We start from the raw sequence: 27,464 nt of genomic DNA on the forward strand, positions 1-27,464 counted from the left end.
GGTTCAATCGCCAGACTATATAACTGCCCTGAAATTGGGCATCCCTGCCTGATGCCCCTTTGGACAGGGATGGGGCAACTCAAACCACCCCCCACCTTCACCATACACGAGGCCCCAGCATTCAGTAAATTCATCCAAGACAAAAAAACATCCCCAAACCCAAAGGCTTTCATTGTTTTAAACAAGTACTGGTGGTCCACACGATCAAAAGCCTTCTCCTGATTCAAAGAAAGTAAACCCACATTTACATCAGACAGTTTACAAATGTCTAAAACATCTCTTATTAGAAACAAGTTGTCAACAATAGAGCTGTCAGGTACACAGTAGGACTGGTCCTTGTGGACTAACAATCCCAGATACTCTTTCAACCTGTTTGAGAGACATTTAGAAACAATTTTATATTCTGCACACAGCAAAGCAACAGGTCTCCAATTTTTTAGGAGAGCCAAATCCCCCTTTTTTGGCAACAGTGAAAGTACCGCACGTTGACAAGATACAGGAAGAGAGCCCTCATGAAAAGATTCACACACCACTTCATAAAAATCCTCCCCAATAGACCCCCAAAAGTGCTTATAAAACTCAGATGGTAAACCATCAATGCCAGGGGCTCGGCCTGTTGAGAGCTGCATAACTGCTGTAGACAGCTCTTGCAGTGTAATGTCAGAGTCCAATGCGACTCTTTGCTCAGGTCCCAATTGAGGAAGACCGTGTAACAACTGTTCAGTACACAGAGAGTCACAATCCTCCGCCTTATAGAGGGCAGAATAGAAATCCACGGCATGTTGACGCATTTCACTGTCATCCGTGGTCACCTTCCCATCAGGGAGACGAAGGCAGACCATCTGTTTACGTTGCAATGTCGACTGTCCTAGGTTTAAGAAAAAGCACTAGGAGCATCCATATCCTTGAGGGAAGCGAAACGAGACCTAATCAAGGCACCCTTCACTCTTTCATGAAGAAACGACCTCAGTTCATGTTTCTTGTCCTGTAAATTCATGACTAGTCCGGGGTCAATCTGAGTGAGCAACTTCAAATCAATAGATTTGATGTCCTGTTCAAGGGCCCTGATAGTCTCTTTAACTTCAATTCGAGACAGAGCAGTATACTGTTGACAAAATAATCGTATTTGGGCCTTCCCAACCTCCCACCATTGTCTCAAGGACTCAAAATTCCCTTTTGTAACCCTCCATTTTTCCCAAATCAACAAAAAACTTTCACAAAACATGACATCATGTAACAATTTAACATGAAAATACCGATAAGATGATGACCTTCATGGACAGGACAAGTGAATATCAACAGGGACAATATGGTGATCAGAGAAACCCACAGGAGTAATGTCACACCTTCCAACCCTACTACAGTATTGCTCAGATACATACAACCTGTCTAAACCTTGCTGCACTGACATGACCTTCATTAACTTTCAGTAATGTGTACTGCCTAACTTTTGCATTCCTTACTCTCCACACATCAGAAAGCTCAAACTCAGTTAACAGACCATTTACATTTACGTCATTTAGCAGACCAGACAGGCAAGTGGCTGACCGCAGGTGAGGTTCTTCAGCGGTGCGATCAACAGTAAAATCCACTGTACAGTTCCAGTCCCCCCCTTAAAACCATACACCCCTCTTGGTCACACTGTCTTAAGGTTTCCTTTATTTTATCAAAACCAACAATATGCTCTGTACCCTCATTAGGAGCATAAACATAAAAAAAAAAAAAAAACATAACATCCACCTTGACCAATAAAACCCGACACTTGACAATCTCTGTTGTAGATACCACAGTCACCCCTAAGCCTGAAGAAAACAAGATTGCCACCCCAGCACTGAAATTAGTACCATGACTGAGTATATGCTGCCCCTCCCACCACATACCCCAGTCAACCTCATTTTCCTCATCACTATGTGTCTCCTGTAGGAAAACTACATTAAGCCTTTTCTGTTTTATTACTTCTAATACCCAAGCCCTCTTATTCCTGTCCCTTCCCCCATTAATATTGAGAGAGCCTACCCTTAGTACTTCCATATAGAAAATAAAAAGGAAAAGCAGAAGATACCACAGAGAAACCAGACAAAGAGAATAGAACACCCTATGAGGCATAATCATCATCATTATTTAAATTTTCTCTTAACCTGACCACGTTTCCCACCACCTTTTGCTGCTGCAACAGCAGTAACACATTTCCTGAAGCGAAACAACTTCTTCTCACTCAACTGGTCTAACCCCACCGTCTTCTGTAACATCACAGCTGACCTCACAAACTTATCAACATCAAAATAATCTGCCAATTTGACAGATTTCCCAAAAGTCTGATCAAGAAACCAATTTACCTCATCTAGATCGTAAATTGAGTCCTCACCAGCTGATATCGTATCAAGAGCGATATCCATATCCTTCTCCTGATCCTCCTCAACTGAGGCCACAGACCACTGATTCCCCTCTACCACATCCCTTTCAACACTCCCCACTTGCACCCCATCACTCGTACCAGGCATCTCCTCCACTACCTGGGAGACTAGCCCCACCTGAACCCCATTACTCGTAGTGGGCATCTCCTCCATTACCTGGGAGACTAGCCCCACCTGAACCCCATTACTCGTAGTGGGCATCTCCTCCACTACCTGGGAACCTAGCTCCACATGAACCCACCCCCCCCTGTACCCCAGCACTCATAGTGGGCATCTCCTCCACTACCTGGGAGATTAGCTCCACATGAACCCCCTCCTGTACCCCAGCACTTGTACTGGGCATCTCCTCCACTACCTGGGAGATTAGCTCCACATGAACCCCCTCCTGTACCCCAGCACTTGTACTGGGCACCTCCTCACCAGTCTGAGGAAATGGCCCTTCAGACCCATCCTTACCTTCTACAACAATATGTTTCTGCTGCATAACATTTCCCTCTGGTACAAGTTGCAACTCTGTGCCCTCAACACGGACAACTTGTTCCTCAGCAACAGGTGCTTGTGGCTGCTCTACCGCTGTCAGCCCACCTCTCCCTATATCAGTGGGCCCAGGCATTACGAGGACCACCTGCGCCCCTCCCTCTGCCTTCTCCCTTTTCGGGCAAGCATGTCGCTTATGACCAACATCCCCACACTCAAAACACCGTTGACTACCCGTACTAGCATAAGCCATATACAGTCTATTGTCATACTTGACTTTAAACACTAACTCCAAAGTCTGCTCCGGTGAGTCCAAAAACATAAACACCTGTCGCCGAAACGACATAACCTGTTTCAACGCCGGGTGTTTGCAACCCAATGGGTCAACCTTAATTGAACTTGCAAACTTCCCAAAGCACAATAACTCGCGCTCCAATAGCTCATTTAGAATAAACGGCGGTACATTTGAAATCGTTACCCTTGTTGATGGAGAAAAAAGCGGCGTAACTTGAATAAACATTCCTTTAAGAAGTACGCCATGCTCAACCATACGATCAACAAGGCGCTCTTCTTTAAGAAATACCACCAACACTTTATTCATCCGTGACGCATAAGCAACATTCTCATATCCTACCTTCTCTCCTACGGCGACCAGAACCTCCTCCACCGTGACAGTAGCTTCAGTAACACACCTAAAGCCGTGCCGAAGTGACAGGGACGGCGTCCCCATTCGGGCCGCCATCCCCACCAAAATCAGCGTAATTTCGACACGAAAAACAATATACTTAATTCTACCACAACAAGAAAATATAAATAATAACCTTAATCATGCTTAGAATAAAAAAAGGATTTCACCAAAAAAAGGAAAACCCAGGATATCTAACTCTACACAACACTCGCACTTAGCACTCACTCAATTCCCAGCATGCAGAGAGAGAGAGAGAGAGAGAGAGAGAGAGAGAGAGAGAGAGAGAGAGAGAGAGAGAGAGAGAGAGAGAGAGAGAGAGAGAGAGAGAGAGAGAGAGAGAGAGAGAGAGAGAGAGAGAGAGAGAGAGAGAGAGAGAGAGAGAGAGAGAGAGAGAGAGAGAGAGAGAGAGAGAGAGGTAATTTATGAACAGGAAACATTAAAGATTCATGACTAACTTCTCGGGAAGTGTCACAGAGCTGTGCCCAGCGCTAGGCCTATTCATCACCTGCATAGTGAGGAAGGAGAGGGAGGGACACGTTATGTTTAGTCTCCCAGCATTCAGTGCGAGCTTCACGCTTCTCTGTCATTGATAGTGTAGCTAGGTACAGATGTAGGATCTTAATTTGAGCCAGTTTGCTACAGCAGGAAAATAATCCTGCAGCAACAGGAAATGTGAATTATTATGTGGATTAGAATTCATGGATATTTTTGTAGGGTTGATACATTTTACGTTAGGGCAAATCAAGTCTGGCATTTTTAAGTGGAAATTACAAACTTTAGAAGCCTTTTTAAACCTTGAATACACTACACGTTTGCATTTCCTGCAATTCTCGGCAACAAAAGATTACTCAAATTAAGATCCTACATGTGTATGTGTATCAAACGGAGTGTGTTCATCAATATCCCCAAGGTCATGGCCCGCATGCAGAACATTGATGGGTTTAAAATCCCTATCCCTCCACTGCTCTCTCCATCTCTCAGCCCAGAAAAGAGATAGTGACAGTGTGTTCCATCTTCAGTGTAATATCTGTCATCAGTCTTGGCTGTTTTCCAATGAGCTGCTAAAAATAAAGGTATCTTACTGTATCATAGCAATCAAGCAGCCAAGAGCAGTGCATCATGGGATTGATGCGGTCATACAAAAGCAACTTACTTGAGGTTTTACAGGGCCACCCAAAGGCCAGGAGCTATCTTTGAAATCAAATCACAGAGGACCACCCACCTCTGAACTTGCTCTTTAAACACATAATAGTCAATTTACTCTGGAGCAATTATGTGACGCTCTGGTTAACTGCTTCAGAGATGTTCTCTTGACATTTGAGAGTCACTCTGTGCCTGGAAAACACTGTCCATTACAGGAACACTATGTACTTTATGTACGTTGTTTTGGTCGGGTTGTGTTTTTGAGGGGTTTCATGTTTCATCCAACCTCTGAAGGTTGTCTGGAACAGGAAAGGAAAGTGACTTGGAATGAGTTGCCTGTACAGTCGTGGTCAAAAGTTTTGAGAAAGACAAGTATTGGTCTTCACAAAGTTCGCTGCTTCAGTGTTATGAGATATTTTTGTCAGATGTTACTATGGTATACTGGTCCTCTGGTCCTCTGTAGCTCAATTGGTAGAGCATGGCGCTTCTAACGCCAGGGTAGTGGGTTCGATCCCCGGGACCACCCATACGTAAAAATGTATGCATACATGACTGACTGTAAGTCGCTTTGGATAAAAGCGTCTGCTAAATGGCATATTATATTAAGTATAATTACAAGCATTCCATAAGTGTCAAAGGCTTTTATTGACAATTACGTTAAGTTTATGCAAAGAGTCAATATTTGCAGTGTTGACCCTTCTTTTTCAAGACCTCTGCAATCCGCTCTGGCATGCTGTCTATTAACTTCTGGGCCACATCCTTACTGATGGCAGCCTATTCTTGCATAATCAATGCTTGGAGTTTGTCAGAATTTGTGGGGTTTTGTTTGTCCACCCGCCTCTTGAAGATCGACCACACGTTCTCAATGAGATTAAGGTCTGGGGAGTTTCCTGGCCATGGACCCAAAATGTAGATGTTTTGTTCCCCGAGCCACTTAGTTATCACTTTTGCCTTATGGCAAGGTGCTCCATCATTCTGGAAAAGGCATTGGTCGTCACCAAACTGTTCTTGGATGGTTGGGAGAAGTTGCTCTCGGAGGATGTGTTGGTACCATTCTTTATTCATGGCTGTGTTCTTAGGTAAAAATGTGAGTGAGTCCACTCCCTTGGCTGAGAAGCAACCCCACACATGAATGGTCTCAGGATGCTTTACTGTTGGCATGACACAGGACTGAAAATGACTTTACCCCAGTCCTCAGCAGTCCAATCCCTGTACCTTTTGCAGAATATCAGTCTGTCCCTGATGTTTTTCTGGAGAGAAGTGGCTTCTTTGCTGCCCTTCTTGACACCAGGCCATCCTCCAAAAGTATTTGCCTCACTGTGCGTGCAGATGCACTCACACCTGCCTGCTGCCATTCCTGAGCAAGCTCTGCACTGGTGGTGCCCGATCCCGCAGCTGAATCAACTTTAGGAGACGGTCCTGGCGCTTGCTGGACCTTTTTGGGTGCCCTGATGCCTTCTTCAGAACAGTTGAACCTCTCTCCTTGAAGTTATTGATGATCCGATAAATGGTTGATTAGGTGCAATCTTACTAGCAGCAATATCCTTGCCTGTGAAGCCCTTTTTGTGCAAAGCAATGATGACGGCACGTGTTTCCTTGCAGGTAACCATGGTTAACAGAGGAAGAACAATGATTTCAAGCACCACCCTCCTTTTTAAAGCTTCCAGTCTGTTCTTCTAACTCAATCAGCATGACAGAGTGATCTCCAGCCTTGTCCTCTTCAACACTCTCACCAGTGTTAACGAGAGAATCACTGACATGATGGCAGCTGGTCCTTTTGTGGCAGGGCTGAAATGCAGTGGAAATGTTTTTGGGGGATTAAGTTCATTTTCATGGCAAAGAGGGACTTTGCAATTAATTGCAATTCATCTGATCACTCTTCATGACATTCTGGAGTATATGCATTCTGGAGGCAGCAGACTTTGTGAAAATTAGTATTTGTGTCATTCTCAAAACTTTTGACCACGACTGTATAAACAATATGACAAGCAGTATTGGCAACTCCAACATTAAATAATAGTAATAGCTGTACAGTAGAACATATGGCTGCAAACTTATCAAAGTTACTAAGTAATTTGTGGTAATTACCCATTATTACACAACATGTAAAAAGAAACCCAATAAACCCCCCTGCAACTTAAATTTTGATGCACGGACAACATTCAGGTATTCTTGTTACTTTCCACAATAAAAATTGTCCTCAGAAAATGTGTGTCTTCTTCGGACAACGATAACACTCTGACCTGAGTGGGTGGGTGCAGTGTTCAGATGTGCATTTCCAAGCACTCTGATTGGTTGTGTATGACAGGGCAATGAATGGTGAGGGATAACTAAGGTAGGCTGAACAGCCAAATTAACGGGACTCAAGGGAAACTGAAGAGACTGTCAGGGAAAGTTAGGTAGAGAGGAGGGGAGCAGGATGGCCTTTTTTACAGCCGCCCCAATATATTTAATGGAAATATTAGCATCCACTAAAATACCTTTAATCTAAAGGGCACAGTCCCTGCAGGCCACAGGCATGCAGAACACGTGGATGTCCCTAAGGGAAGTCGAGGAGTCCATCTCTGGGCTGGTGTAGCACCTTGGAAGGGCTATCTGCTGCAGGTCTGGAAGTTATCTCTCAGACTCTTTCCAGGAGAGGAGTAGATTGTCGGGCAACTGGGTGTTGTCCCAGTCCCAATTATTTTCCCATAGACGCTGAACCAGCATTTTGGCCCTGGCGGTATAGGGGGCGATATACCCCAGGAGGTCATATTGGCTAGCCAGGACCTTGTAAATGGTGTGCAAGGTAACTGTTGGACTTCTACGACTGGCGGGACTTCTACGACAGAGTTCAGACTGACAGTGCCAGTGTAGCCCAAGGGACGATTCTTGATCATCCGCTTGGCCCTGTGCGATCCAGAGTTTGGCGCTGCTCGACCTGGCTTCAGAAGGGAGATTACTGATCACCGACGGGACGATACTTGCCCATTGTCACAGGTCGAAGCCTCCCTCGGCTAGTAGCTTACGAAGCTTGTCCACAAGGGACTTGGCATCTTCCTTGTCAGTCAGGCTTTGCAAACAGTTGTCTATGTAGAAGGACTTCTCTATCGACTCTCTTATGTCTTTTCCAGGCTGGCTGTGGTCCAGGATGTTTCTGGAGAGCAGGGACTTGACATGGTGCTGAAGGGGAGGATACGCCACTCATAGACGCTGGGCGGGTTTTCCCGGTTTAGGTATCTCCAGAGGAACCTCATCAGCGGCTGGTCTTCAGGGAGTAATGTGACTTGGTGGAACATCCCACCAATGTCGCTGCTGATGGCAACAGAGTGCTCTCTGAATCTGAGGAGCACTGCAAACAGAGATGGGCCCAGAGTGGGTCCTAGGAGCAGGAGCTTGTTAACCTGACTTCGTCAGCCTCTTTTCTGTGACGTGAGCAGTGGAAGCACAGCAGGGGCATGTTCTTGATGCGAAGGAGGGGAGTCACATAACGTTGGACTCCATCCACTTCAACTCTCACTGTTCTGGCCTCCAGCAGGTCTATTAGCTCCTGATCCTGGTGAGATCTGGTGCTGATCTTCTCACTGCGCCATGGTAGTACATCCATCTGCCACAACTTCTCAACCTGACTGAACAGGTCAGCAGACGGGGAAAGCGTAGAGGTGACATAGCATTGCTGCTCGGAGAGGCTGTATTTCAGTCCCTGCACAGGGCCCTGCAGAGTCCAGCCCAGGAGGGTCTTGATGGCAGCTTGGCTTCCTGGTGGGCCAAGCCGGACTGGTTCCACAGGTGTGATCAGGTGGGAGTAGTCCGAGCCAATAAGCAGAACTGGCTGGACCTCGAATATGTGCTGTAGAGGCAGTCCCTTCAGGTGACGATACTTCTGTTGCAGGGCACTGACTGGATGGGTCTGCTCGGACAGGCCTAGCTGTTGCGCGGTGAAGGCAGGGGAGACAGTGAAGGAGATGACCGTCCTGTGAAGGACCTGAAGCTCTTGTCTTATTGTTCAAAGGGTCAAGTCTTCGGGCTGACATTTGAGTCCCAGCTACTGAGCAGCTGTGTGGAGGAGGATGGTGCATTCAGACCCGTCATTCAGAATCGCGTAGGTCTCCATACACCAGTTTCCGTGTCTCAGCAGGACCTTGCTAACTTTCATCAGTTCTTTCCCACTTTCTGGGGGACAGTCTATGAACAGGACCTCATTGATGGTGTTCAGCAGACAGGAGGTCGTAGATGCAGCATTAATCACAGTATTCTCATCTTTCTCTGGAACTGTAACTCTCTCATTGACCTCTTGGAGCACCAGCAGGTGTCACTGATTGCAAGTCTTGCAGCGGAGCTCCTCCTTGGGAGGCATCTTCTCCATGCCAAAGAGAATGGTTGTTGTCCTGCCAGAGGCCTTAGACTCCTTACGGCAATCTCTACTTTTAGCTGACGTCTCTATTCGTGAACTGCTGGCTAACCTGGAGTTGTCTTCCTGCACTTGGATCTCCTACTCCAGCCGATCAGCAAAGTCTAGCAGAGTGGGGATTTAGATCTTGCGTGGATGGATGAACCTCCAAGGGCAGGGCCTCAGGTCATGTGGAAGTTTCCCCAGCAGCCTGGAGATATGGGATCCACTGCTGGTTGAGGGCAGACATGGTGGGGGGTACCTCGAGTTGCTGTAAGAGTCAGCGATGAGCAGGCCCTCTTCCAGCTTAAGGTGGTCACTGAGGATATGGAACTTAAACCGCTCCGTGGCATCCGCTGAGAGGATGTTATCCAGGGCGATCTTCAGCCGTGAGAACACTCTGGGGTTCGGATGAACGAAGTCCGGGATCGTTGGAGTGGGCCCTCTGTAGGTTCGCTCCTGACCTGGGGGACGTGGTAGACGCCGTGTCCTGAGTCTAGTGGGATACCTGTCAGCAGAATAGCTGCGCCACCTCGGGGGATAGTAGTGCTCCCTGGGCTCTCGTGTGGGGACCGATGGCTCTGTCTGGGGTTCCCTGAAACGACATCGGCCTGGGGAGTTGCTCGGCTGTCTTGATGGGTAGTAGCCCTCCTGGTGGTATTGTGTCTCTGTTGCGGGCTCAGGTCGGGAGACTCTAGAGCGGCGTTCGACAGGGGAGTTGCTGGACTCCCTACAGTCATAGTAGCCCTCCTGGCGCTCCCTCAGGGGTGTTGATTCAGATCCAGATTCAGATCAACTTTATTATTCCACCAGTGGGAAATTCATTTGGTCATGTGCTTAAATGATGGTACATAAAACATGAAAACACAAAAACAATACAAAAGAATTAATTGAAAGTGCTATAGCTACACATTTAAAGTGAAAGTGCAATATGCTGTATAATGGAGGGACCAACAGACTATCTATTATACAGCCTAATGGCTGTTGGAATAAAAGAGTCCCCATATATATCTGTTTTTCTTTTCTTTTGAAGTCTTTTCCCCCTTGTCCGGCTGCTGCTGTGACTGAGTTTTGAGTGAAGGGGATGAGTACAGTCATGTAAAATGCTTTCAAGTTTTAGGAGGATGAGTTTTGTGTACAGGTTGGTGGCTGATTCTTGATGTATACCAATTATCCTTCCTGCTGTCTTGATAAAGCGCTGAAGCTTGACTTGGTCTTGCGCTTGCATGTTTCCAAACACGAATATCAGATCAAAGGACAGCACACTCTGCAGGACATATTTATAGAACATTTATAAGATATGGCGGTTAACATTAAAATGGTTCAGTTTGCGTTAAAAAAAATATATTCTCTGTTGCAATTTCTTTATCTTTGCAAAGGCACAGTCATTGAATTTCAGTTTATTGTCTATTTTGATTCCCAGGTATTTGTGTATGGTCACTCGATCGACTGATTCCCCATTGATCTTCATAGGGGGTAGTGGAGTTTTGTTCTTTCTGAAATCAATTTTCATCTCTTTTGTTTTCTTAACATTTATTTCAAGAAAGTTACCTGCGCACCACTGGACAAATTGTGACGTTTCTCTGTCAAAACCTTGAAGAGAGGCTTGGTCTGGGTGGAGGAAACCCACAACAGCGGTGTCATCTGCATATTTAAAGAATTGTGGACAGAGTCAGAGGCTTGACAATCGTTTGTGTACAGTGTGTATAGTATCGGTGAAAGTATGCAACCTTGAGGGGCTCCCGTATTCACCGTTCTAGATGTAGAAATGGCGGAGTTAAACTTCACTTGTTTCACAAGGAAACTATTAATCCACTTGATCAGTAGAGAGTTGACACCCAAATTCACAAGCTTATCCACCAGTAGGTGGGGTTGGATGGCGTTAAATGTGCTACTGAAGTCAGTTACTACAATTTTCACTAGACTATTTGCTTTTTCTAAATGTTCATAGATATTGTTCAGCATGACCACTAACCCATCATCAACACCCCTGGAGGCGCGGTAGGCAAATTGGTTTGGATCTAATTGGGATAAATATAACATTTACGTCGAAACATTTCAAGGTTACAGGGCGTACATTGTTATTTTCTTTTGGCCTGTTGTTTTTAGGTACTGGGACAATCAGCGACGTCTTCGATTAATCTGGAATTATCCCACTGTCCAGTGACCACTGGACAGCTTCTGGAATGGTAATACAGTGGCTTGTGAAGGTATTCACCCCCCCTTGGCATTTTTCCAATTTTGTTTGCCTTACAACCTGGAATTAAAATTGATATTTTGGGGGGTTTGTATCATTTGATTTACACAACATGCCTTCCACTTTGAAGATGCAAAATATTTTTTTTTGTGAAACAAACAAGAAATAAGACAAAAAAAAAACAGAAAACTTGAGCGTGCACTAAATATGTGACTTCTGAAGGTAATTGGTTGCACCAGATCTTATTTAGGGGCTTAATAGCAAAGGGGATGAATACATATGCATGCACCACTTTTCCGTTATTTATTTTGTATAATTTTTTGAAACAAGTAATTTTTTTCATTTCACTTCACCAATTTTGACTATTTTGTATATGTTTATTACATGAAATCCAAATAAAAATCAATTTAAATTACAGGTTGTAATGCAACTAAATAGGAAAACCGACAAGGGGGAAGAATACTTTTTCAAGATACTGTACGAGCTGGTCTGCGCATGCCTGAACTGCCATGCTGCTGATGCCGTCTGGACCATATGATTTTCGTGGGTTGACACGTTGAAAGTATTGTTTGACATCATTCACAGAGATCTGTATATCAACAGCTGGTATGCTGTCTATACGGTCCAAGGCCACTTTCTGCTGCGATGTAAAATCACACATGTCAAACCTACAATAGAAACTGTTCAAATAATTTGCAAAAGCAAGGTCATTTCCGACAGTCATACAATGTCTCTTTGGTTTGTAGCCTGTGATGGTTTGTAGCCCTTGCCAGGCTTTCCTACTGTCCTTTGTCTTTGTATGCTGCCTTGCACTCCTTGATTTTGCTTTTGAGTCACCTCTGAGTATTTTTCCTTTCCTCTTTACTGCCATCTGATAAAAAAAAAGTTTAGTTTTTTTCTGATTGAGAAGCTCTTTTAATTTGTGAGTTACCCACGGTTTATTATAGGGGAAGATGTTGACTTACTTTTTGGGAATAACGAGATCCTCACAGAAACGGATGTACTCAGAGACGGTGTCTGCTGCCTCTTCCAGATCATTGGCGCTGTACGTCAGGGCCGCCCAGTCAGTGGACTCAAAACAGTTCTGGAGGGCTTCAGTAGCTTCATAGGTGGCCCTGGAGTGGCCCTTGAGTTACGTTGTGCAGGGGAATATGCAGGATGCCTCAGGGTGTAGCAGCGAACCCAACGTATCGGTGGAGGCGTGGAATGCTCTGACCAGGAGGCGGGGTAGTCTTCCCTAATCGTACAAGGGTCTCGCTGTCCTATTGGATGTGGGACTTGATCTCTAGAAACTTCCTGGGTTATGGTACACTACATGACCGAAAGTATGTGGAAATGTGCTCGTCGAACATCTCATTCCAAAATCATGGGCATTAATATGGAGCTGATTCCCCCGTTGCTGCTATAACAGCCTCCACTCTTCTGGGAAGGCTTTCCACTAAATGCTGGAACATTACTGCGGGGACTTGCTTCCATTCAGCCACAAGAGCATTAGTGAGGTCGGGCACTGATGTTGGGGGATTAGGCCTGGCTCACAGTCGGCGTTCCAATTAATCACAAAGGTGTTCGATGGGGTTGAGTTCAGTGCTCTGTGCAGGCCAGTCAAGTTCTTCCACACTGATCTCGACAAACCATTTCTGTATGGACCTCGCTTTGTGCATGGGGGCATTGTCATGCTGAAACAGGATCTTCCCCAAAGCTGTTGCCACAAAGTTGGAAGCACAGCATCGTCTAGAATGTAATTGTATGCAGTGAAGATTTCCCTTCACTTGAACTAAGGGGCCTGATCCATGAAAAATAGCCCCAGACCATTATTCCTCCTCCACCAAACTTGACAGTTGGCACTATGCATTGGGGCAGGTAGCGTTATCCTGGCATCCGCCAAACCCAGATTCGTCCTTCGGACTGCCAGATGGTGAAGCATGATTCATCACTCCAGATATCATGTTCCCACTGCTCCAGAGTCCAATAGCGGCGAGCTTTGCACCACTCCAGCCGACGCTTGGTATTGCGCATGGTGATCTTAGGCTTGTGTGTGGCTGCTTGGCCATGGAAACCCATTTCATTAAGCTCCCGACGAACAGTTCTTGTGCTGACGTTGCTTCCAGAGGCAGTTTGGAACTCGGTAGTGAGTGTTGCAACCAAGGAGAGACAATTTTTACGCACAACGCGCTTCAGCACTCGCCGGTCCCGTTCTGTGATCTTGTGTGGCCTACCTCTTCGCGGCTGAGCCATTGTTGCTCCTAGATGTTTCCACTTCATAATAACAGCACTTACAGTTGACCGGGGCAGACATTTTACGAACAGACTTGTTGGAAAGGTGGCATCCTATGACGGTGCCATGTTGAAAGTCACTGAGATCTTCAGTCAGGCCATTCTACTGCCAATGTTTGTCTATGGAAATTGCATGGCTGTGTGCTCGATTTTATACACCTGTCAGCAACGGGTGTGGCTGAAAAAGCCGAATCCACTAATTTGAAGAGGTGTCCACATACCTTTGTATATATACAGTGAGGGAAAAAAGTATTTGATCCCCTGCTGATTTTGTATGTTTGCCCAGTGACAAAGACATGATCAGTCTATCATTTTAATGGTAGGTTTATTTGAACAGTGAGAGACAGAATAACAACAAAAAAATCCAGAAAAATGCATGTCAAAAATGTCATAAATTGATTTGCATTTTAATGAGGGAAATAATTATTTGACCCCTCTGCAAAACATGACTTAGTACTTGGTGGCAAAACCCTTGTTGGCAATCAGAGGTCAGATGTTTCTTGTAGTTGGCCACCAGGTTTGCACACATCTCACTCCTCTTTGCAGATCTTCTCCAAGTCATTAAGGTTTCGAGGCTGACGTTTGGCAACTCGAACCTTCAGCTCCCTCCACATATTTTCTATGGGATTAAGGTCTGGAGACTGGCTAGGCCACTCCAGGACCTTAATGTGCTTCTTCTTGAGCCACTTCTTTGTTGCCTTGGCCGTGTGTTTTTGGGTCATTGTCATGCTGGAATACCCATCCACGACCCATTTTCAAAGCCTTGGCTGATGGAAGGAGGTTCTCACCCAAGATTTGACGGTACATGGCCCCGTCCATTGTCCCTTTGATGCGGTGAAGTTGTCCTGTCCCCTTAGCAGAAAAACACCCCCAAAGCATAATGTTTCCACCTCCATGTTTGACGGTGGGGATGGTGTTCTTGGGGTCATAGGCAGCATTCCTCCTCCTCCAAACACGGCGAGTTGAGTTGATGCCAAAGAGCTCGATTTTGGTCTCATCTGACCACAACACTTTCACCCAGTTCTCCTCTGAATCATTCAGATGTTCATTGGCAAACTTCAGACGGGCCTTTATACAATGGGAAGAACAAGATTTTGATACACTGCCGATTTTGCAGGTTTTCCTACTTACAAAGCATGTAGAGGTCTGTAATTTGCAAATGAATTACTTAAAAATCATACAATGTGATTTTCTAGATTTTTGTTTTAGATTCTGTCTCTCACTGTTGAAGTGTACCTATGATAAAAAATTACAGACCTCTACATACTTTGTAAGTAGGAAAACCTGAAAAATCGGCAGTGTATCTAATACTTGTTCTCCCCAATGTATGTGCTTTCTTGAGCAGGGGGACCTTGCGGGCGCTGCAAGATTTCAGTCCTTCACGGCGTAGTGTGTTACCAATTGTTTTCTTGGTGACTATGGTCCCAGCTGCCTTGAGATCATTGACAAGATCCTCCCGTGTAGTTCTGGGCTGGTTCCTCACCGTTCTCATGATCATTGCAACTCCACGAGGTGAGATCTTGCATGGAGCCCCAGGTCGAGGGAAATTGACAGTTCTTTTGCGTTTCTTCCATTTGCAAATAATCGCACCAACTGTTGTCACCTTCTCACCAAGATGCTTGGCGATGGTCTTGTAGCCCATTCCAGCCTTGTGTAGGTCTACAATCTTGTCCCTGAGATCCTTGGAGAGCTCTTTGGTCTTGGCCATGGTGGAGAGTTTGGAATCTGAATGATTGATTGCTTCTGTGGACAGGTGTCTTTTATACAGGTAACAAACTGAGATTAGGATAACTCCCTTTAAGAGTGTGCTCCTAATCTCAGCTCGTTACCTGTATAAAAGACACCTGGGAGCCAGAAATCTTTCTGATTGAGATTGTGTCAAATACTTATTTCCCTCATTAAAATGCAAATCAATTTATCACATTTTTGACATGCGTTTAACTGGATTTTTGACCCGATTTTTGACCCAATTTTTTTTTCTGAATTATAGACTGATCATTTCTTTGTCAGTGGGCAAATGTACAAAATCAGCAGGGGATCAAATACTTTTTTCCCTCACTGTAGTGTATGTAGTATATATTTTATATTTTCTCACTGCAACCGCCAACCACAGGAAGACTCAGGAGCCCGGTCTCAATGAGTGTGACCAGCCTGCTGCTGCTTGCTGCCGCTCTAGTAATCATCAAATGGGGGGAGGAGAGGAGATAGGGGGCCCATGTGGGTAACTGGGGGACCCTGCCTTGATTGGGTAACTGATTAATACAAATAATAAAATAAACTGCATAATAAATAAATGTGACTGGTCAGTTGTGTGAGTCGGGGCTGGGCCCAAGCCCATGGGGACCCAAGAGGCAAAAAAAGAACAATACAAATTACATATATATTTTTATTATTATATATTTTTCTCCAACCACAGGAACCCGCTCTCAATGTTCAAAATACACCAGAGAGCATGATTTAGCCACAGGATCAATAGTTTCTAAAAAATAATTGTCGATTAAGTTTTATCACAAAATTAAGGAAACACAAACATAAAGTGTATTAAAATTGTGTTGCGCCACCACGAGCTGCCAGAACAGCATCAATGCGCCTTGGCATAGATTTTACAAGTGGACCTAAACCATGCCAGGTAAATGCACCCCACACCATAACAAATAGGTATCCCTTGTTTACTCAATTGTTTCCTTTATTTTGGCCGCAGTTTGGGCAGCATGAGTGCCAAATATAGGCTACAGCTTTTTGCATTGTGGCCATCCATACAAGGGTTTTAGAACCTCTTACCCTGGCAATTTGACTGTTAAACTCATGTGTACACAAGCAATGGATGCCAGTCCTGACTTGAATGACTCTGCCATCTACTCCTGAGTGGCGCAGTGGTCTAAGGCACTGCATCGCAGTGCTAACTGTGCCACTAGAGATCCTGGTTCGAATCCAGGCTCTGTCGCAGCAGGCCGCGACCGGGAGACTCATGGGCGGCGCACAATTGGCCCAGGGTAGGGGAGGGAATGGCCGGCAGGGATGTAGCTCAGTTGATAGAGCATGGCGTTTGCAATGCCAGGGTTGTGGGTTTGTTTCCCACGGGGGGCCAGTATATATAAAAAAATATGTATTCACTAACTGTAAGTCGCTCTGGATAAGAGCGTCTGGTAAATGTAAATCTATGGATTATATTTCTATGGTTGGTTACAGCTGTCAGTTTGCCTTTTGCAGATTTCAAAATACAATCGCAGGAAAAACGTAGAGTTTGGAAAGCAAATGCATACTGCTGAAAAGAGAAGACTAATCTGTCTGTAGAACCAGTATTAATTTTTTCTTAACAACTCCCAATTTGTAGTTAACAGGGCCGCTGTTTTTCAATGTAGCTCATCTTGAGATAGGCTATTGCCACGACGAGCGCGTCGGCCATCACCGTCAGTAGCCTATAGCCCTATTTGCACGGGATTAGTTTTACTGGGGGATAATTATGTGCACGAGCACAAATAACCACATCCGTAATTCAAGTCCCGTCCGAATCTGCCATTTCGGTCATTTTTACTAAGCAGGAGAGTAATAATTCCAGTCAAAGAAAACTGCTGTTTTTCAACTCCAAGGTCCTCTGATAATACTAGTCCTGTGCAAATTGACATCCCTGTGTTTTGAGAGAAATATCTGAGCTTGACAAGTGTTTCTTGTGGTTTTAGCAAGAAAACAATATCTGATTAGATAAATTAATGCTTAAAATGAAGTGCTGCACAAAACCCATATATGAAGGGCCTACATGTACAGTGCATTCGGAAAGTATTCAGACCCCTTTACTTTTTCCACATTTTGTTACGTTACAGCCTTATTCTAAAATTGATTAAAATATTCATTTTTTCCTCAACAATCTACACACAATAGCCCATAATGACAAAGCGAAAACAGGTTTTTAAAAATGTTGGCAAGAAAACCATTTGCTATGAGACTCGAAATTGAGCTCAGGTGCATCCTATTTCCATTGATTTTCCTTGAGATGTTTCTACAACTTGATTGGAGTCCACCTGTGGTAAATTAAATTGATTGGACATGATTTGGAAAGGACCACATGCACCTGTCTCTATAATGTTCCACAGTTGACAGTGCATGTCAGAGCAAAAACCAAGCCATGAGGACGAAGGAATTGTCCGTAGAGCTCCGAGACAGGATTGTTTCGGTTCACCATTCAACAGGACAACAGAAGAATGTGAGAAACTCCCCAAATACAGGTGTTTCAAGCTTGTAGCGTCATACCCAAGAAGACTTGAGGCTGTAATTGCTGCCAGCCGTGCTGCCCTGTTCTGAGCCAATTGCAATTTTCCTAAGTCCCTCTTTGTGGCACCTGACCACACGACTGGACAGTAGTCAAGGTGCGATAAAACAAGGGCCTGTAGAACCTACCTTCTTGATAGTGCTGTTAAGAATGCAGAGCAGTGCTTTATTATAGGCAGACTTCTCCCCATCCAAGCTACTGTTGTATCAATATGTTTTGACCATGACAGTTTACAATCCAGGGTTACTCCAAGCAATTTAGTCTCCTGAACTTGCTCAATTTCCACATTATTCATTACAAGATTTAGTTGAGGTTTAGGGTTTAGTACATGATTTGTCCCAAATACAATACTTTTAGTTTTTGAAATATTTAGTACTAACTTATTCCTTGCCACCCATTCTGAAACTACAGTGCCTTACAAAGGTTTTCATCCCACTTGGCGTGTTTCCTATTTTGTTGCATTACAACCTGTAATTTAAATGGATTTTTATTTGGATTTCATGCAATGTACATACACACAATAGGCCAAATTGGTGAAGTGAAATGAAAAAAATAACTTGTTTAAAAAAATTCTAAAAAATAAAACACGGAAAAGTGGTGCGTGCATATGAATTCAACCACTTTGCTATGAAGCCCCTAAATCACATCTGGTGCAACCAATTACCTTCAGAAGTCACATAATTAGTTAAATAAAGTCCACCTGTGTGCAATCTAAGTGTCACATGATCTGTCACATGATCTCAGTATATATACACCTGTTCTGAAAGGTCCCAGAGTCTGCAACACCACTAGGCAAGGAGCACCATGTAGACCAAGGAGATCTCCAAACAGGTCAGGGACAAAGTTGTGGAGAAGTACAGATCAGGGTTGGGTTATAAAAAAATATCTGAAACTTTGAACATCCCACGGAGCACCATCAAATCCATTAATAAAACATGGAAAGAATATGGCACCACAACAAACCTGCCAAGAGAGGGCCGCCAACCAAAACTCACGGACCAGGCAAGGAGGGCATTAATCAGAGAGGCAACAAAGAGACCAAAGATAACCCTGAAGGAGCTGCAAAGCTCCACAGCGGAGATTGGAGTATCTGTCCATAGGACCACTTTTAGCCGTACACTCCACAGAGCTGGGCTTTATGGAAGAGTGGCCAGAGAAAAGCCATCTCTTTAAGAAAAAAATAAGCAAACATGTTTGGTGTTCGCCAAAAGGCATTTGGGAGACTCCCCAAACATATGGAAGAAGGTACTCTGGTCAGATGAGACTAAAATTGAGCTTTTTGGCCATCAAGGAAAACGCTATGTCTAGCTATGTCTAGCGCAAACCCAACACCTCTCATCACCCCGAGAACACCATCCCCACAGTGAAGCATGGTGGTGGCAGCATCATGCTGTGGGGATGTTTTTCATCGGCAGGGACTGGGAAACTGGTCAGAATTGAAGGAATGATGGATGGCGCTAAATACATGGAAATTATTGAGGGAAACCTGTTTCAGTCTTCCAGAGATATGAGACTGGGATGGAGGTTCACCTTCCAGCAGGACAATGACCCTAAGCATACTGCTAAAGCAACACTTGAGTGGTTTAAGGGGAAACATTTAAATGTCTTGGAATGGCCTAGTCAAAGCCCAGACCTCAATCCAATTGAGAATATGGGGTATGACTTAAAGATTGCTGTACACCAGCGGAACCCATCCAACTTGAAGGAGCTGGAGCAGTTTTGCCTTGAAGAATGGGCAAAACTTCCAGTGGCTAGATGTGCAAGCTTATAGAGACATACCTCAAGAGACTTGCAGCTGTAATTGCTGCAAAAGGTGGCTCTACAAAGTATTGACTTTGGGGGGTGAATAGTTATGCACGCTCAGGTTTTCTGTTTGTTTGTCTTTTTTCTTGTTTGTTTTACAATAAAACATATTTTGCATCTTCAAAGTGGTAGGCATGTTGGGTAAATCAAATGATACAAACCCCCCCAAAATCCATTTCAATTCCAGGTTGTAAGGCAACAAAATAGGAAAAATGCCAAGGGGGTGAATATTTTCGCAAGCCACTATAACAGCAGCTCTTTGTTAAGTGTTGCTGACATTTCAGTCGCTTTGGTAGCTAACGTGTATATTGTTGAGTCCTCCACTTGTATAGAATCTTTACTCAAAGCCAGTGGCATGTCATTAGTAAAGATTGATTGATTGATTCTACCTGGATTTTGTTGGATACGCTTCCATTTGTCACATTGTATAATGATATTTCTCTACCCAACATAAGGTACGTCATGAAAAACGACGGGTACGAAGCCCAAAACAAACACGTATATACACTACCAGTCAAAAGTTTTAGAACACCTTCTCATTAAATTTTTTTTTATTTTTTTTTATTTTTATATATTCTACATTGTAGAATAATAGTAAATGAAATTGTATTGGCCACATGCACCAAATACAACAGGTGCAGATATTACAGTGAAATGCTTACTTACAGCCCTTAACCAACAGTGCATTTATTTTTTTATCAAAAAGTAAAATAAAACAACAACAAAAAAGTGTTGAGAGAAAAAAAGAGCAGAAGTAAATAAAAATGACAGTAGGGAGGCTATATATACAGGGGGGTACCGGTTTAGAGTCAATGTGAGGGGGCACCGGCTAGTTGAGGTAGTTGAAGTAATATGTACATGTGGGTAGAGTTAAAGTGACTATGCATAAATAATTAACAGAGTAGCAGCAGCGTAAAAAGATGTGGTGGGGGGGCAGTGGAAATAGTCCAGGTAGCCATGATTAGCTGTTCAGGAGTATTATGGCTTGGGGGTAGAAGCTGTTGAGAAGTCTTTTGTACCTAGACTTGGCACTCCGGTACCGCTTGCCGTGCGGTAGCAGAGAGAACAGTCTATGACTAGGGTGGCTTGAGTCTTTGACAATTTTGAGTGCCTTTCTCTGACACCGCCTGGTATAGAGGTCCTGGATGGCAGGAAGCTTGGCCCCAGTGATGTACTGGGCCGTACGCACTACCCTCTGTAGTGCCTTGCGGTCGGAGGCCGAGCAGTTGCCATACTAGGCGGTGATGCAACCAGTTAGGATGCTCTCGATGGTGCAGCTGTAGAATTTTTTGAGGATCTGAGGACCCATGCCAAATCTTTTCAGTCTCCTGAGGGGGAATAGGCTTTGTCGTGCCCTCTTCACGACTGTCTTGGTGTGTTTAGACCATGATAGTTCGTTGGTGATGTGGACACCAAGGAACTTGAAGCTCTCAACCTGTTCCACTACAGCCCCGTCAATGAGAATGGGGGCGTGCTCAGTCCTCTTTTTTTTCCTGTAGTCCACAATCATCTCCTTTGTCTTGGTCACGTTGAGGGAGAGGTTGTTATCCTGGCACCACACGGCCAGGTCTCTGACCTCCTCCCTATAGGCTGTTTCATCGTTGTCGATGATCAGGCCTACCACTGTTGTGTCGTCGGCAAACTTAATGATGGTGTTGGAGTCGTGCCTGGCCATGCAGTCATGGGTGAACAGGGAGTACAGGAGGGGACTGAGCACGCACCCCTGAGGGGCCCCCGTGTTGAGGGTCAGTGTGGCAGATGTGTTGTTACCTACCCTTACCACCTGGGGGCGGCCCATCAGGAAGTCCAGGATCCAGTTGCAGAGGGAGGTGTTTAGTCCCAGGATCCTTAGCTTAGTAATGAGCTTTGAGGGCACTATGGTGTTGAATGCTGAGCTGTAGTCAATGAATAGCATTCTTACGTAGGTGTTCCTCTTGTCCAGGTGGGAAAGGGCAGTGTGGAGTGCAATAGAGATTGCATCATCTGTGGATCTATTGGGGAGGTATGCAAATTGGAGTGGGTCTAGGGTTTCTGGGATAATGGTGTTGATGTGAGCCATGACCAGCCTTTCAAAGCACTTCATGGCTACAGACATCAGTGCTACGGGTCGGTAGTCATTTAGACAGGTTATCTTAGTGTCCTTGGGCACGGGGACTATGGTTGTCTGCTTGAAACATGTTGGTATTACAGACTCAGTCAGGGACATGTTGAAAATGTCAGTGAATACACTTGCCAGTTGGTCAGCACATGCTCTGAGTACACATCCTGGTAATCCGTCTGGCCCTGTGGCCTTGTGAATGTTGACCTGCTTAAAAGTCTTACTCACATTGGCTATGGAGCGCGTGATCACATAGTCATCCGGAACAGCTGGTGCTCTCATGCATGCTTCAGTGTTGCTTGCCTCGAAGCGAGCATAGAAGTGGTTTAGCTCGTCTGGAAGTCTTGTGTCACTGGGCAGCTTGCGGCTGTGCTTCCCTTTGTAGTCTGTAATAGTTTTCAAGCCCTGCCACATCCGACAAGTGTCAGAGCCGATGTAGTACGATTCAATCTTAGTCCTGTATTGACTCTTTGCCTGTTTGATGGTTCGTCGGAGGGCATAGCAGGATTTCTTATAAGCGTCCGGGTTAGAGTCCCGCTCCTTGAAAGCGGCAGCTCTATCCTTTAGCTCAGTGCGGATGTTGCCTGTAATCCATGGCTTCTGGTTGGGGTACGTACGGTCACTGTGGGGACGACATCATCGATGCACTTATTGATGAAGCCAGTGACTGATGTGGTGTACTCCTCAATGTTATCTGAAGAATCCCGGAACATGTTCCAGTCTGTGCTAGCAAAACAGTCCTGTAGCTTAGCATCTGCGTCATCTGACCACTTTTTTATTAACCGAGTCACTGGTGCTTCCTGCTTTAGTTTTTGCTTATAAGCAGGAATCAGGAGGATAGAGTTATGGTCAGATTTGCCAAATAGAGGGCGAGGGAGAGCTTTGTATGCGTCTCTGTGTGTGGAGTAAAGGTGGTCTAGAGTTTTTTTTTTCCTCTGGTAGATACTCTACCTCAGGCGAGCAAAACCTTGAGACTTCCTTAGCAGTTGATTTTGTGCACCAGCTGTTGTTTACAAATATACACAGACCGCCACCCCTTGTCTTACAGGAGTCAGCCGTTCTATCCTGCCGATGTAGCGTATAGCCCGCTAGCTGTATGTTGGCCATGTCGTCGTTCAGCCACGACTCGGTGAAACATAAGAGATTACAGTTTTTAATGTCCCGTTGGTAGGATAACCGTAATCTTAGGTCATCCAATTTATTCTCAAATGATTGAACATTGGCTAATAAGATTGATGGAAGAGGCAGTTTACTCGCTCGCCGTCGGATCCTTACAAGGCACCCCGACCTACGTCCACGATATCTCTGTCTCTTTCTCATGTGAATGACGGGGATTTGGGCCTTGTCGGGTGTCTGTAGGATATCCTTCGCGTCCGACTTGTTGAGTAATCGCTGTCCTGATATCCAGAAGCTCTTTTTGGTTATAAGAGATGATGGCAGAAACATTATGTACAGAATAAATTACAAATAACGCGGAAAAACACACATAATAGTACAGTTGGTTAGAGGGCTGTAAAACGGTAGCCATCTTCTCCGGCGCCATTATATTAGAGTGAAGACATCAAAACTATGAAATAACACATATGGAATCATGTAGTAACCAAAAAAGTGTTAAACAAATGAAAATATATTTTATATTTGAGATTCTTCAAATAGCCACCCTTTGCCTTGATGACAGTTTTGCACACTCTTGGCATTCTCTCAACCAGCTTCACATGGAATGCTTTTCCAACAGTCTTGAAGGAGTTCCCACATATGCTGAGCGCTTGTTGGCTGGTTTTCCTTCACTCTGCGGTCCGACTCATCCCAAACTAACTCAATTTGGTTGAGGTCGGGGGATTGTGGAGGCCAGGTCATCTGATGCAGCACTCCACCACGCTCCTTCTTGGTAAAATAGCCCTTACACAGCCTAGAGGTGTGTTGGGTCATTGTCCTGTTGAAAAACAAATGATAGTCCCACTAAGCCCAAACCAGATGGGATGGCGAATCGCTGCAGAATGATGTGGTAGCCATGCTGGTTAAGTGTGCCTTGAATTCTAAATAAATTACAGACAGTGTCACCAGCAAAGCACCCCCACACCATCACACCTCCTCCTCCGTGCTTTATGGTGGGAAATACATATGCAGAGATCATCCGTTCACCTACTCTGCGTCTCACAAAGACACGGCAGTTGGAACCAAAAATCTAAGATTTGGACTCATCAGATTAAAGGACATATTTCCACCGGTCTAATGTCCCTTGCTCATGTTTCTTTGCCCAAGCAGGTCTCTTCTTATTATTGATGTCCTTTAATAGTGTTTTCTTTGCAGCAATTCGAACCATGAAGGCCTGATTCTCACAGTCTCCTCTGAACAGTTGATGTTGAGATGTGTCTGTTACTTGAACTCTGTGAAGCATTTATTTGGGCTGCAATCTGAGGTGCAGTTAATTGCTGATTTCTAAGGATGGTAACTCTAATGAATTTATCCTCTGCAGCAGAGGTAACTCTGGGTCTTCCTTTCCTGTGGCGGTCCTCATGAAAGCCAGTTTCATCATAGCGCTTGATGGTTTTTGCGACTGCACTTGAAGAAACTTTCAAAGTTCTTGAAATGTTCAGGATCTACTGACCTTCATGTCTTAAAGTAATGATGGACTGTCGTTTCTCTTTGCTTATTTGAGCTGTTCTTGCCATAATATGGACTTGGTCTTTTACCAAATAGGGCTATCTTCTATATACCAACCCTACCTTGTCACAAAACAACTGATTGGCTCAAACGCATCAAGAAGGAAATAAATTTATGTTAATTTAAATGCATTCCAGATGACTAACTCATGAAGCTGGTTGAGACAATGCCAAGAGTGTGCAAAGGTCTTTGGTTACTACATGACTCCATATGTGTTATTTCATAGTTTTGATGTCTTCAGTATTATTCTAGAATGTAGAAAATATTAAAAATAAAGAAAAACCCTTGAATAAGTAGGTGTGTCCAAACTTTTGACTGGTAGTGTGTGTGTGTATATATATATATATACACTGCTCAAAAAAATAAAGGGAACACTTAAACAACACATCCTAGATCTGAATGTATGAAATAATCTTATTAAATACTTTTTTCTTTACATAGTTGAATGTGCTGACAACAAAATCACACAAAAATTATCAATGGAAATCAAATTTATCAACCCATGGAGGTCTGGATTTGGAGTCACCCTCAAAATTAAAAAGTGGAAAACCACACTACAGGCTGATCCAACTTTGATGTAATGTCCTTAAAACAAGTCAAAATGAAGCTCAGTAGTGTGTGTGGCCTCCACGTGCCTGTGTGACCTCCCTACAATGCCTGGGCATGCTCCTGATGAGGTGGCGGATGGTCTCCTGAGGGATCTCCTCCCAGACCTGGACTAAAGCATCCGCCAACTCCTGGAAAGTCTGTGGTGCAACGTGACGTTGGTGGATGGAGCGAGACATGATGTCCCAGATGTACTCAATTGGATTCAGGTCCGGGGAACGGGCGGGCCAGTCCATAGCATCAATGCCTTCCTCTTGCAGGAACTGCTGACACACTCCAGCCACATGAGGTCTAGCATTGTCTTGCATTAGGAGGAACCCAGGGCCAACCGCACCAGCATATGGTCTCACAAGGGGTCTGAGGATCTCATCTCGGTACCTAATGGCAGTCAGGCTACCTCTGGCGAGCACATGGAGGGCTGTGCGGCCCCCAAAGAAATGCCACCCCACACCATGACTGACCCACCGCCAAACCGGTCATGCTGGAGGATGTTGCAGGCAGCAGAACGTTCTCCACGGCGTCTCCAGACTCTGTCACGTCTATCACATGTGCTCACTGTGAACCTGCTTTCATCTGTGAAGAGCACAGGGCGCCAGTGGCGAATTTGCCAATCTTGGTGTTCTCTGGCAAATGCCAAACGTCCTGCACGGTGTTGGGCTGTAAGCACAACCCCCACCTGTGGACGTCGGGCCCTCATACCACCCTCATGGAGTCTGTTTCTGACCTTTTGAGCTGACACATGCACATTTGTGGCCTGCTGGAGGTCATTTTGCAGGGCTCTGGCAGTGCTCCTCCTACTCCTCCTTGCACAAAGGCGGAGGTAGCGGTCCTGCTGCTGGGTTGTTGCCCTCCTACGGCCTCCTCCACGTCTCCTGATGTACTGGCCTGTCTCCTGGTAGCGCCTACATGCTCTGGACACTACGCTGACAGACACAGCAAACCTTCTTGCCACAGCTCGCATTGATGTGCCATCCTGGATGAGCTGCACTACCTGAGCCACTTGTGTGGGTTGTAGACTCCGTCTCATTCTACCACTAGAGTGAAAGCACCGCCAGCATTCAAAAGTGACCAAAACATCAGCCAGGAAGCATAGGAACTGAGAAGTGGTCTGTGGTCACCAACTGCAAAACCAGTCCTTTATTGGGGGTGTCTTGCTAATTGCCTATAATTTCCACCTGCTGTCTATTCCATTTGCACAACAGCATATTACATTTATTGTCAATCAGTGTTGCTTCCTAAGTGGACAGTTTGATTTCACAGAAGTGTGATTGACTTGGAGTTACATTGTGTTGTTTAAGTGTTCCCTTTATTTTTTTGAGCAGTGTATATATATACAGTATAAATGAATTTGTCCCAATACTTTTGTTCAAAACTATGTACAAATAGCGCTGTAATTGCTAGCTCCATGCTCTACCAACTGAGCCACACAGGACCACATACATAAATGTAATACATATAAACAATATAATATGTTGTTTTAATGTCACCCCTCCATCTGTGTGTTTTAAGGAGATCCTTGGCCTTGGACAGATCCAGCCCTACAGATCAAAGAGAGCCCTGTTCGCCCCCCGCATGCATGTCAGTGAAAACATGGAGCCGCCATTCCCGAAAGTCATTGGCACGGTAAGCCTCACCCGTCCATCCCACCTCGGACACCTACCGATACACTAATACACGGACTGTGGACTGTTTACCACCATATTTAGTGTTATTCACAGTCAAGCAATGTGGATATCCATATTCCAGTGAAAACATGCCTCTACACTGTGAATAACATGAATAATCAGCATTTAAACAGCATAAACAATTATCCCTAACAAATAACACTGTGTGTGTTTTAATTTGATATTTTAGTTCTATATTTCTTTCTCAAAACTACCCAATCCTTTTTGGATGCCATTTAAAACAAATAGATGACTAGATGAATAGAACGAAAAACTTGTGTGTGCATACTTGATTTTTTTTTAAATAAAAAAGCTAGATCCTTGATGTCCTTCTCTGGGTATGTTGATAAAAAAAACTAAATTTAGTCAGTACCACTCAAGTGCTTTGCTTGATTTTTTGGAATACATTGGTGGCTAGGTCATTTGATCAGAGTTGTTTGAAATTAATGTGTGTAAAAGTAATTAAGCTTAGATGAGATAGAGGGAGGGCCCATTTTACTGCTGTTCCATTTAGGAGCTCAGACTTACAGGTTCAAGCCTACAGACCATCTGTAAAAACAGGAATAGACGTAATAGTTTATGTGGAACAGGTATTGGACTTTTACAGAGGTTATACCTTCCACAATTTAGTCCTCACAGCCTCATTTGCACAAGGAACACTAAGACATGAACCAATGTATTTTCAGGACATTGAGTGTGTGTGTTTTTTTGTCAGACTAAATAATCAACCACTTCTCAGAACACCCAGAGAGAGTCTGAAAATGAAACCTTAAAAGAGAGACATCACAAAGCTGAGCCCT

The 27,464-nt window shown here is 44.6% G+C and overlaps 1 protein-coding gene across 1 annotated transcript in view; it reads left to right on the top strand.

The window, feature by feature from the left end:
- The window catches only part of LOC121576676 (cadherin-13-like), a 670,880-nt gene that overhangs the window by 240,141 nt on the left and 403,275 nt on the right, over positions 1-27,464 (top strand). Inside the window, exon 4 of the mRNA XM_041890029.2 lies at positions 26,510-26,623. Coding sequence (XP_041745963.1) covers positions 26,510-26,623 — 114 coding nt within the window. The remainder of the gene's footprint in view (positions 1-26,509; positions 26,624-27,464) is intronic.

The sequence above is a fragment of the Coregonus clupeaformis genome, chromosome 29 (assembly GCF_020615455.1).
Source record: "Coregonus clupeaformis isolate EN_2021a chromosome 29, ASM2061545v1, whole genome shotgun sequence".
Classification (NCBI taxonomy): Eukaryota; Metazoa; Chordata; class Actinopteri; order Salmoniformes; family Salmonidae; genus Coregonus; species Coregonus clupeaformis.